The following is a 12,684-nucleotide window of genomic DNA, read 5'->3' as shown; positions in this document are numbered from 1 at the left end:
ATGCTAAAAACCCACACACTGCACATTCAGCTGCTCATACACATGTACACACACACACACACACACATACCATGTATACATCACTTCAGGGGACATTACATTGACATACATGCATTTCCTGGAGACTTATCCTAAACTTAACCCTAACCAACACATGCCTAACCCTAACCCGTAACCTTAACCTTACCCTAACCCTAATCCTAAACCTAACCAAGTCTTCACCCTAAAATTAATGATTCCCCTCATGGGGACCTCCAATTTGTCCCCATAAGGGAGGCGAGTCCCCACGCGTGACTATGTAAACAGATGTAGGTCCCCACAAGTATAGTAATGCTAGGACACACACACACACACACACACACACACACAGATTATAATGCTGGCCATCGATAAAGAACGACTTATTTGTAAGGTTATGAATGAAAAGCCTAAACAGATTGGTGCACATAAATACAAAAGACATGCTACCACGAACTCCCTTATAGATTTATCAGATCATGCGTAAAAAAAAATTCTACACACACACACACATATTATTTACAATTCCAATTTTTACCGGACAAATAGCCTTTTTTCTGCTTGTCCAGTCTGTATTTACTTCAATTGAATCCATACTGTAGTTTGGAATCCCACACCAACCAATGGATTTACATTTATATTGTGTATTAGGTCCACTTCTTTACTGGCTCACTCCCAAAGTGACATGTGGCCGATGCATTTCAGACCTTTGGTCAGGATCTAAAAGCGTACATTTGGGTGATCACGGTCCATGACCATCAAGGTCAATATCTTTCATCCCTTCTGTTTCTCCCTTATGTCCCTATTCCCTAATGCCTTTTCCATGCATTCCTTTTCGTGTCCCTCTCACTCTCATGTCTTCTTTATTCAGTTTTTTTCCCCACTGCCAACTCGTCTACTTCACCTCCTTCCCTCTAATCTCTCTCCTTTCATCTCCCCTCCTAGTCCCCTGGCCTGCCATCTGACAGCATGCCTCCCGACCTGAGCTTCAGCAGGGAGAACCTCAGCTTTGACTTTAAAGACACCGACATGAAACGCCTCTCCATGGAGATCGAGAAGGAGAAGTGAGTGGCTGGCTTTACTCTGCTGGGGCTGCCTGATATCTTGCAGCCTCTGCAAAATCTGATTAAATAAAGTTTGACAGATTTGTAATACACTAGCATGTGATTGAGAAAGATGTACATGAATTCAGGATTGTACTTCCAGTTGGTGATCGACCCTCGCTGATGTCACTGACAGCATTCTAGCTTTTTAGCTCTTGGTGTCAGTGATTACAGACAGGAAAAACACCTTTTAAACCGAGCTGAGTAATCACCTCCTTGCTGTTATATAGTTAGGTCATTCAGTTTGATTTAATAAGGCAAGTGAGCTGAGAGGCTACAGGTCGACGATTGGTGGGTTACTGTTCATAAGAAGAAGAAAGACTGCCATGGAATTAAGAGCTTTAATAAAAAAATGCAATTGTCGCATGCCAGTGATGACCAGGGAGATTTCTTATTAAGAAGTGTTATTTTTTTTCATTTTTATAATGGACTTTTCAACAAGCATTAAGCAAACCTCCCCCACCGGCTGTCATAGATACATTTACAAAGCTGTACGTCCTAATAATTTGCACATTTTAGAGCACAGATTCTCAAAATAGTACTGTAGTTATATCTAATGAGGACATAGTGCAGACGGGGACTTAGATTCGTATTAAGTGTCTCTCAACCTGCAATGTGATCCTGTTCAGAGTGGAGTACATGGAGAAGAGCAAGCACCTGCAGGAGCAGCTGAATGAGCTGAAGACAGAGATTGAGAGTCTGAAGATGAAAGAGAGAGAGACTCCTCTGGACATCATTCACAACCAGAACACCGAGCAGGGGACCAGCAAGCACAGCAACTTTAAAAAGGTAAATCTCAGCTTGGCTGCTTGCATGCTGTACAGGTAACACACTTTGTAACACATGCCAAACGTACATCTCTCCAAAATACACTCTACTCTTAAAGCAGGGGTGCCCACCAGCGTTTCCGCCAGGGGGGCGTCTTGCCGTCATATGACACCCTTATTCAGCTCGGGACGCCCTGAACTCGAGCCGAGGGCGTCCAAAAATATGAATAATTAGAGAGAAGATCGAGAGTTTTTATCGCTTGAAATAACGAAAAGGACAAGGACATCCCTCTGTTGGAGGGGCAAAGGAGTCTGGTGGATTCTTTTCGGAGTATTGAAGATTGTTTCCCCGACATCGGCGGTGCCTGCTACAGGACAACACGGAACGTGCGCGATTTGGACGCGATGAGCGGTGCTAGTGGAGCACGCGCGTGAGCTGCGAGCACCAGAGCCTCGCAGCGGCGAAACTAAGGCTCTGTGGTAAACTGCGGTAAGATGAAGAGCCGTTTGGGAGCCGAAACAGCTGGAGCTTTAAGAGAGCCCCCTCATAACTGTATGGACCCGTATGGCACAATACAACTCAGACTGGCTTACCTGTACGTCAATCAAGTGGCAAATGCCATAGTAAGGATGGATGATAGGCTAACTTAAAAAAAAATTTTTTTTAAAAATGTTTGTTTTTTTTCCTTCTTCTTTTTTTTCAATGCCATGCGATCTACCCACACTACCTTTGCGATCGACGTATTGGGCACCCCTGTCTTAAAGTGATTTTGACAATTTCCCTGCAGAAAGACTTGCACAATCAATTGATAATTAATGGCGACCACGATTCCCACAACTTAATAAACCTAATCAACAGTGATGTTTTAAGTGCAATCATTATGGCTTTAATCCTGCAGCCCTACTGAGGAATTGATAGATAGAAAAATCATTCATCAAGATTTAAGGGCAGAGTTTTTGTTTGTAATCATGGTGACTCAGATGTGTTTGCAGACTCAGATGTATATTGCTTGCTTTTCTGTCCTAATGAAACATTTGCAAAGTGTATATTTAATCTGGTTACAGCCATAACTACATGCAGTCGTTGCCTGCACCTTGCATCATATCGTCATTTGTCATTGGGTTGGCAAGTTGAGAAACTATTGTTAGTCACACTTTGTTTTAGTAAAGATACCAGTGCAATTCCTAATTGAATCAAATCAAATCCCTGTGAATGGCAGTGTACGGTATTTTTGCAGATTAGCCTTTCTTGTATTGGATTGGATAAAATATCAAATCATTTTAGAGAGGTAGTTAATAAAACACCCTGCCCTATTTCTAATGCATTGCAGTTACATTTACAAGTTACTCTTTAGCTATTCAAAGCTGTCCAATCAGCTGGAGACACAAGAAGTGTAAATGTGGTTTTAATACTGATCCTACATAATCTTTCAAGGACTTGCCTAACTCTCTTATTATTCATAGGCGGGTTATTACTGATTCTCAGAGCATCACTTAATAGCAACAATCTAAACTTTGCTCCGGGGTATTTTTCAGACTAAAGTTTCTTTTTGGATGGAACCCCTTGCAGAGAGGTGGAGCACTCCTTCATTTTGTAACTATGACCTCTAAAACGGCACAGTGATTACTGGTCTTAAGTCTACTTTCTTAAAAGATCTCACAGATCAACTGAGAGAGAAATCTGTGTTTCTGTATTCATCTTAGGTCAACTCCCTCTGTGAGAATAGCTTAAGTATTTCATCTCACAGAAGTGTCTCGCTTGACGATATGAAATGAGACGGAAATATCTCCTTTTAGCCGAAGGGATAATCCTAAATTGATTGGCGATGGAGTTGCTATAAAAAGTTCCCCTTGTCCTTTGATGAACTGGCAGATTAGACACATTCTCCTTTATCTTCCCACCCGTGTGTCTGTCATTTCAATAAAACGTATCAAATACAAATGTGATCTGTGCTCTGAGTACATTGCATTAGAAAAAAGCCCACCCTCTCTGCCTTCCTGTGTCCCACTGTAAAATACTCCTGTTAAGCGCTAATTGATTTCTGCTCGGTCATTTGTCATGTAGATGGATGGGGAAGAAGAGGGAAAGAGCAAGAAAGGACAAGTCTGAGAGCCAGAAGAGACAGGCTGTTTCTCCGGGCTAAATGTTCTCCATCCAGCGTTCAGTTTAACTTTGATCTGAAACATTGGATGGCTGTGTGGCTTTCTCCGGTCAAACCTTTGCTAAAACCCACGTTTTCACACTTAACGAAGTAGAAAGACTGCATCATTATCTTAATCAGGTACTCTTTCATGATAATATTTCAATAAAAAAGATGGTTGGCAAGTAATATAATTGGTGTATGTTGCTGTAATGTGGTATGCGCAGTTACCACTCGGCTACAAAGGCCCTCCTGAAAGCTCCTTCTCATCCCCTCATCACACTGAGGGAATGTTTTTATTCTTTTTTATGTGGCAGTCTATCCAGACTGTGTGAAGTGGCACAAAAGAGGTCAACCATTGAGGTTGCTCTCATCGCAGTCTTCACAAGTATCCATACAACATACAAACGCATTTATTTCATGTCAATAGGTTGCTGTTGTGAAATATGAAAACCTTTTTATAAAGAGTTCTTGCTCTCTTCCCGACATGGAGACTGTTTGCAGTGTGCAGTACAAAGCTGAGAACACACAGTACGGTTCAGTCTGCCTGTCAGCCGGGACAATAGAAGCTCATCTGTAAACATTGTGCTGCAAATCAATCCCTTGCCCACACATTATCTGTTCAGATTTGCTGACTTGCCCCCATCTACACATTCCCCAGAAATAAGCTGGATTCTTCCAAACTCTCTTCAATCATCCTCAGTCTATTATTTACTTTGGCAGTGTATTTAATTCCCTTTACCCTACAGATGTTGAAGAGGGGAAACAGTTTGCCCAGTCGTTTTGAAGCAGTGCTCACAGAAGCTGTTTTAGACAAGCTAATGCTAAGCTGTGCCAAAGGGGTTAAAGCACAGTCTGAATGAATTCTTCACCAGCTCATTTAAACCTGGACAGAAAAACAATTAGCAGTACTTTCTCTGACCGGCATTGATCTTCTACACACCCATCTCTGTTTCATAGTCCCGCAGTAGAAAGGAATTTAAAATAACCTACACATTAGTTTTTGTTGCAAACTCATCGAGCCTGATTTGGGTTTCAATGTAGATTGTATCAAGAATGCTGCATATCTTTTACATACCATCAGAAATGAAATAAAAACAGAATTACCCTAAGGGGGTCTTTTCAGGTAATACACAACAGTCTACAGACTTTCCAGTTATCCTCTCCTTATGAGAACATATTTGATTAGTCAAGTCACAATCACGTGTTGTATCGAAATGTTCTGTGGTTGTTTGAGCTTTTTTACATGTACTTTGCAGAAATCATAAATGTGTGTATCTTCATTAGCATGGCGGCTAAATTGACCTTGGTCCAGTATTTTGCGGTGTATAAAACGATTCAAGATTCAATGGTTTTATTATCATATGCACAGTAGCTACATTGTAGTTATGGCAATGAAAATCTTAGGTCCCAAGCTCCTCCAACAATGTAAGATATAAGACAACAAATACAAATAGTGCAAATGAAACTTTTGAAACATTGAATAAAATAGTGCAGGTTATGTTGCTAGACCAGTGTACAAGTAGTGCTGATGAAGTTAATTATATGTCAGAAAATAAATAAACGTCAGAAAATAAGTAAATACACACTGCATAATTCTAAAGCAAGAGTAGGCTCTTATAAAAGACTGGTTTTAGTAAGATTAGAGTGCAACAAGCTCCCAAGAAGTAGAGACCCCCGCAGGGTGCTGCTAGGGTGACCAGATGAGAACGGGTGACATTTGCGAGACAGGAGTTGATGTAGTTTGTTGCCTCCAACACATTTAGTATCAATGAATATTAGAAGTATTCCTTCCTGCAGACTTCGGATCGTTTGTGTCACGTGAGAGAAATGGAGGGTGGACCCAAAAAAAACGTTAATGTTTTCTGGCATAGCATGGTAAGGCTAAACAAACAGCCCAAACCTCTCTGAAAATAAGGATCCAACAAATAATGACATGAAACCAGAACTGAAATAACTGCAGGACAAGAACACGACACAGCTGAGGAGGGCAGAAAAACACAGGGGCACCAGGTGAACATGATCAGGTAATCAAAAGAGACAGGAAGTAAAAACAGACACGACACACATGGGGTGAAACACTCTAAAAAATAAAACAGGAAACAGACATACAATTTGAATCTTTTTAGGCATCAAGGATCGACAGGTATATCTCCCCCACTCCACAACCCAACATTGTTATAACTATACTGAACTGCTATGCGTCTTTATCAACTCGGGCGAATTACTGTACATGGCAAAAATAAACAGCCCATAATTCATGTTGCCTACAAACATGACAGTGCCCATCTGTAACACCAAGATAATGTTGCACTACAGTCAGAGTATAAAATACGCTATAACTAATCAAAACTTTGGTCAGATTTTTGGACAATTGCACGTTATCCGGTACTTTCCCGCACTTTTCTGGACATCACCTTATGATGCCTGATCATCAGCTACGCTTTGCTATTGTCTCAGTCAGAAACTGAGGCAGACTTGGTGGTCATGGTGCTTGCATTGAATATACAAAGGCGATGATTTATGTGACATTACTCTTCAGTGACAATGTCCAATTGTTTAAACTTTTCTCCCTTGCTTGTTGTTTAAGTATTTGTTTACTTCAGACTAAAAAATCGTATGTGGTCTGTTGTTTCCTCCATAGCTAACACTACAGAGCACCAAGACCCGGGTGGCCTTCTTCGAGGAACTGTAAACTACGTACCTGTAAAGGTGGGGATGCACACCTGCCAAGAACCTCATCACTCTACATTCCTGGTTGGTTTAAATGATTGGCCGCCACTGTGAGACCTTATGCTCTTACTGGGAAACCACTATGAGACAGAAGAAAATGACCACTGCCTTTATCTGCTTATATGGTGAACACATAATGTCACTGCTCTAAATCTGTGTGTGTTTACAGTCCGAGTGTGTGAATACAGCACATTCTCAGTGAATACTTTGGATGGGTATTGGTTTTTTACTCATGCGAAGAACAAAGGTAGATGATGAGAAGGAATAACATCGGTCTTTGACTGATCCGGTTCCACTGTGGCTGTAATGAGACAGTCATTTTAATTTAAGAATTGTTATTATATAAGTCTTGGATGATCTACTTTTTTTGACTGTTTTTAAATTCTAATAGAAATAGACTTCTAAGGGATAAAGTTAAACAAAAGAACAAATTGATTATAAGAAATGTTGCCCTTACCTGACTCAAATATTTGATATTTAGTAAGGGCCGTCTAGACTGCCATTTTGATTTCTAATGCAAAAAAAAAATCCTTAAAGTATGTTGTTTAACATATTACATTACATGTTAGACACTTTTATCCAAAACGACTTACATACTCAATACTGTGGGCAATTCCCACAGGAGCAATTTGGGGTGAAGTGTCTCAGGGACACAACGGCATGCTGACTGCAGTGGGGTTTGAACCTGTGACCCCCTGGTCCCTACACCAATGCTCTATCCACTGCGCCACACGCCTCCAACATATCTTTTTATTTTATGGAATGTTTAAATAAGGCATGAAGGCCATTATACCATTCATTGTTAATACTGGGAGTTGATGGGCCGTGGTAGATATTAATGATACTATAAACTGAAAATCCACTTATGTCACTTATTACGAGTCATTTGTCTTGGTTTTGTTGTTTGGTTTCCTACATCTCAAACTGTGTTTCCATGTTTGTGTCTTAATGCAATTGTTATGGTAAATGTAAACATATTGTTGTGCACGAGGCCTTTGGACCTGTGTTTACATCCTGTGATACACAGAGGAGTCGTGTTTCTCTGCCTGCCTCACACTTTTTTAGGATGCCGTTACACATTGTAGCGAAGGAACTAGGATTCTTTGCGAGCTTGTGTCACATCTGTCCGTGTTTTGTGTGTTTGTGAAGACAGCCAGTCAACCACTTATATCAAAAAACATGAATTTGCATCTATTTTGAATGAATGTGTCTTTTTGAGTTACTGTGTGCTTTTCCTCTGAAAGCAATTTATTATTACAATGTGAAGGAAATATATTTCTTTCAGGATTGCATTTAACAATATTATTAAGCAGTATTTGAAAAAAACACTAGGTAAAGTTACCTTTTATAACTAGATATCAATTTTTTACAGAAACATTGTACCATATATGTATGTTTTTAATGTAAAATAAAAGAATATCAGGTTCTTTTGTATGTTTGCGTTTTTTTTCCCATCCAGAAATAACCCGTTTGTTAATTATTTTTGGGAGACTTTGAAACATGTGAGCTTTGATATTGCTGGCGTCAGAACCTCTTCCACGCGACCCAAACCGACATCCAATTACACCTGTGAGATGATTCAAGTGTTACGTAAGCACCTTCCATCTAGAGTCAGATCACATACACTGTTTAATTGAGTGACAAGATCTGTGTGTGTGCTTACGGATGCGTGGGTGAGAATTGTGTGTTAACTCTTTAATGTGAGTTTCCTGAGACTGACAGCTCTCTGGCAGAGTGAGTGGCACTGAGGTCACAGGGCTTCTCCACAGCTCTGTCACCTCTGGGCTCTGTTGGAGAAAGGTCACGCTTTGCCTGTCAGTGTCGTGACAAAAGAGGTGTCTTCCGGAGCCAACTCTCCCCCGGGGCTTAGACTCTGGTGGAGGGGTCTTTGGGGGGATACGGAAAACTAACAGACACAGCGCAGCCTCTGCGTCAGCACTACCTTATGAAACAGGGGAGAGGGAATACGATTGGAAAGAAACACATCTTTTGTCATTTTTCCATTCTCAGGGGAACACATACGTCACACCTGCACACACACACACATACACACACACACTTGTGTGCAGACACATATTTGTCTTGCAGCGTACTGCAGGGGTAGGGGAGTTGACGGGGACTGCTTGATTATAAAAGAAGCACAAACAATATGAAGGGAAAACCCTTGTGTCATAATCCATGGTGAGTCTGCATACTTCAGGCAATGAAAACATAATGCAGTAGAAATTACATTGGCTCAGTACAATTGCAAATAAAACCTCATTATTTCCCTTTTACAGGAGTTGGTACCTTTAAACCCAAGTTGCTTGGAAGTGTGGGCATACATAATTAAAATAGTGAGGGCATAATTGAAAAAGGAACAGTTTCAGTTGTTTAAGAGATTTTCCATTGAACTTATATGATCACATCATTACGTGCTGGCTACCTCAACAAAAAGCCAATTTGTCTTTTGTTGGATTATTTGCCAAATTTCAGCTCTTTCAAATCGAAGTTAATTTTACCTACATATAGATATCCTTTATTTAACCAGGTAAAAAGTCTCACTGAGTTTAAAATCTCTTTTACAAGAGCGACCTGGCCAAGTGGGCAGCATGAACAAAGTTACAACAGATAAAACACAAAACAATACAGGCAGGCGAATACAGCTGTCGTAAAACACAAATGAAATGGCACATTAACTGTCAATATACAAATAAAATAAACTATTATAAATCATTAAAAACAATTCAATTTTGGGATATACGAGCAATCACTTTGACCAATGGATTCTTGTTCTGTCCTTTAAGATGGACTTGAACTCCCCCATAGTGATCAAATCTGACAGTTTCAGCTCCTTCTGTACATTATTCCAAGCAGAGGGGGCAGCATATTTAAAAGCTTTTATACCAGTGCTGTTCTCACTTTAGGAACCAGCATCTGAATACAATCTTGGGAGCGCAGGCCATGTAGACTTTGTTATTTATATATGGGATAGGGATATATATAAAACCCAACCAATGGGAAAGTCTGCATGCAGACAAAGATGGCCAATTAGCAGCAGCATACAAAGTGCAGTGGTGTACACAATATCCACATCCAGTAACAAAGCGTAATGCACAATGGTACACATTATCCAAACTTTTTAGGCACTGGTCAGAGGCATTCATGTAAAGGACCATAATCCAAGACTTGTAAACAACATGTTTTGTTCAGCAAGTCAATCTTCACAAATTAACATTTCATATATAATATTTGAAGCATACCTGCAATCACCTGGGCCCAGTAGTTCAAAAACTTTGAATCCCTATCTGATCCGATCAGATTTATCTTTTGGGGAGTTCAAAACCAAAAAACAGGATTAGGATCACTTTGATATCCGATCAGATCAGGAAATCCAATCCAAGCTTTAATCTGGATCAGATCTTCAAAACGGGTAGTTCAAACCGACAACACAGGATTGGGATCAGTTTGATCCCAAAAAACTGGATTATCCTGATCCCACCAGAGGAGTGGATTTCCAGTGGATTACCAGAGCGAAATGTACTGTACAATTTATTTTAAAATATGTTTCAATTTAAATAAGATGGCAAAGTTTGTTAACTGAAATAATACACCATTTTTAGCCTTCATGGGAAATACATTGTATTTTTTCCATTTTTGCTCACGTTTGTGGTGGCCTATTTTGTTTTCAACCAAATGTTGATGACATAAATGTTTATTCTCATAAAAGTATCACAGCAAAGATTGTCAATCACAAATGTAATTTAGATTAAAGTAAAAATATCTTCAACAAAAAAAAGTCCATCATCTGTCATCACCTTTGAAATAAAAAAATATAATTAGACATTATAGATTGTCTTCCTTGTATTATTTGTTCATGTCCACTAGATGGCGATCGGTAGGATTAAAGCACTGATATTCAGGATCTAGTCATCTTGAAAAATCGTAATCTGGATCAGGCTGATCCTATCCTGAATTGCTTTGAACTCCAGGGACAAAATCTGTCCGACTTGTCTGATCCTGGATCACAAAAAATGAGATTTCAAAATCTGATCGGATCTGATTGAGAATAAAAGTTTTGAACTCCTGGGCCCAGGAGTTCAAAACTTTTAATCCCTATCTGATCAAATCAGATTTGGATTTTGGGGAGTTCAAAACCAAAAAACAGGATTAGGATCGCTTTGATATCCGATCAGATCAGGAAATTCAATCCAAGCTTTAATCTGGATCAAATCTTCAAAACGGGTAGTTCAAACCGACAACACAGGATTGGGATCAGTTTGATCCCAAAAAACTGGATTATCCTGATCCCACCAGAGGAGTGGATTTCCAGTGGATTACCAGAGCAAAATGTACTGTACAATTTATTTTAAAATATGTTTCAATTTAAATTAGATGGCAAAGTTTGTTAACTGAAATAATACACCATTTTTAGCCTTCATGGGAAATACATTAGATTTTTTCCATTTTTGCTCACGTTTGTGGTGGCCTATTGTAATCCCTATCTGATCGGATCAGATTTGGATTTTGGGTAGTTCAAAACCAAAAAACAGGATTAGGATCACTTTGATATCCGATCAGATCAGGAAATCAAATCCAAGCTTTTGTCACGATCTTGGAGTTATGTCACGGTTTTAGTTTTGTGTGTCTGGTAATGGGTTTTGTTTTGCTGTTCTTTTCTCCCTGTGTTTTCCTCCCTGTCGTTAGTTTCCCTGGTGTGTCTGATTGTCTGATTGTGTTCACCTGTTGCCCTTGTGTTTCTCCTTCCCTGCCCGGCTGTTTCTCGTCTCGTGATTACCCCTCCCCTGTTCGTGTCATTGTTTGTTTTTTCCTGTCTCCCTCCATGTTGGTCACGACCGTGTTTGGGTATTGTATGTTCCTCGTGTTACCTATGTGCTATCCATGCCATGCTATTTTGCTTATGTGTTATCCATGCCATGTTTCTTTTTGCTGATCGGCTTTGAAATAAAGCTTGCTTTTGTTTGTTGACCTTTGCCTTTTGGGTCATACCTTTCCCGAATCGTAACAGCTTTAATCTGGATCAAATCTTCAAAACGGGTAGTTCAAACCGACAACACAGGATTGGGATCAGTTTGATTCCAAAAAACTGGATTATCTTGATCCCACCAAAGGGGTGGATTTCTAGTGGATTACCAGAGCAAAATGTACTGTACAATTTATTTAAAAATATGTTTCAATATAAATAAGATGGCAAAGTTTGTTAACTGAACTAATAAACATTTTTTAGCCTTCATGGCAAATCAATTTTATTTTTCATTTTTTGGTCACGTTTGTGGTGGCCTATTATGTTGGTGACATAAATGTTTATGCTCATAAAAGTATCACAACAAAGATTGTCAATCACAAATGTAATTTAGATGAAAGAAAACATATCTTCAACAAAAAAAAAAGTCTGTCATCACCTTTCAAAAGTAATTGCGGACAATAGATGTCTCTGCAATGTGGTCTCTTGGTCTCCTTGTATTATTTTTCATATCCACTAGATGGAGATCGGTAGGATTAAAGCACTGATATTTAGGATCTAGTCATCTTGAAAAGTCTGAATCTGGATCAGGGTGATCCTATCCTGAATTGCTCTGAAATATTGGGACAAAATCACAAAAAATGGGATTTCAAAATCTGATCGGTTCTGATTGAGATTAAAAGTTTTGAACTACTGGGCCCAGAAGCAAAAACCTAACCCTAGGCTTTACACTTGTTAAACCACGGTCATATATGACTTCAACGTCAACCCCCCTGAGGAGATGAGTTGCCCGTGTGTGGTGCGTGATGCCGTCCAATGGTGGCTTCCATTTATACTTGGAAGAACAACATTTGAACTGTTAATACCCCACACAGCATTCCACTAAAAGAAGTCGAAAAAACTAAGTGGGATATTTGCAGACGTATTCTATCCTGCAGAAAAACATCTCTTAAGCTTGT

General features: G+C 39.6%; 1 protein-coding gene across 2 annotated transcripts in view; it reads left to right on the top strand.

Annotated features, from left to right (window-relative positions):
* Window positions 1-8,163, top strand: part of nf2a (neurofibromin 2a (merlin)) — a 35,348-nt gene extending 27,185 nt beyond the window's left edge. The window contains exons 14-16 of one of the 2 annotated variants that reach the window (XM_034225294.1): window positions 964-1,082; window positions 1,751-1,910; window positions 6,674-8,163. In XM_034225294.1, coding sequence (XP_034081185.1) covers window positions 964-1,082; window positions 1,751-1,910; window positions 6,674-6,724 — 330 coding nt within the window. In that variant the 3' untranslated portion in view covers window positions 6,725-8,163. Of the gene's footprint in view, window positions 1-963; window positions 1,083-1,750; window positions 1,911-3,953; window positions 4,362-6,673 lie in introns of those variants that run through there. The other variant, XM_034225295.1, reaches the window with a different exon arrangement.
* The last annotated feature ends 4,521 nt before the right edge of the window (window positions 8,164-12,684 follow it).

This window comes from Gymnodraco acuticeps, unplaced genomic scaffold, assembly GCF_902827175.1.
Source record: "Gymnodraco acuticeps unplaced genomic scaffold, fGymAcu1.1, whole genome shotgun sequence".
Taxonomy (NCBI): Eukaryota; Metazoa; Chordata; class Actinopteri; order Perciformes; family Bathydraconidae; genus Gymnodraco; species Gymnodraco acuticeps.
This window is presented reverse-complemented; position numbering and strand designations above follow the sequence as displayed.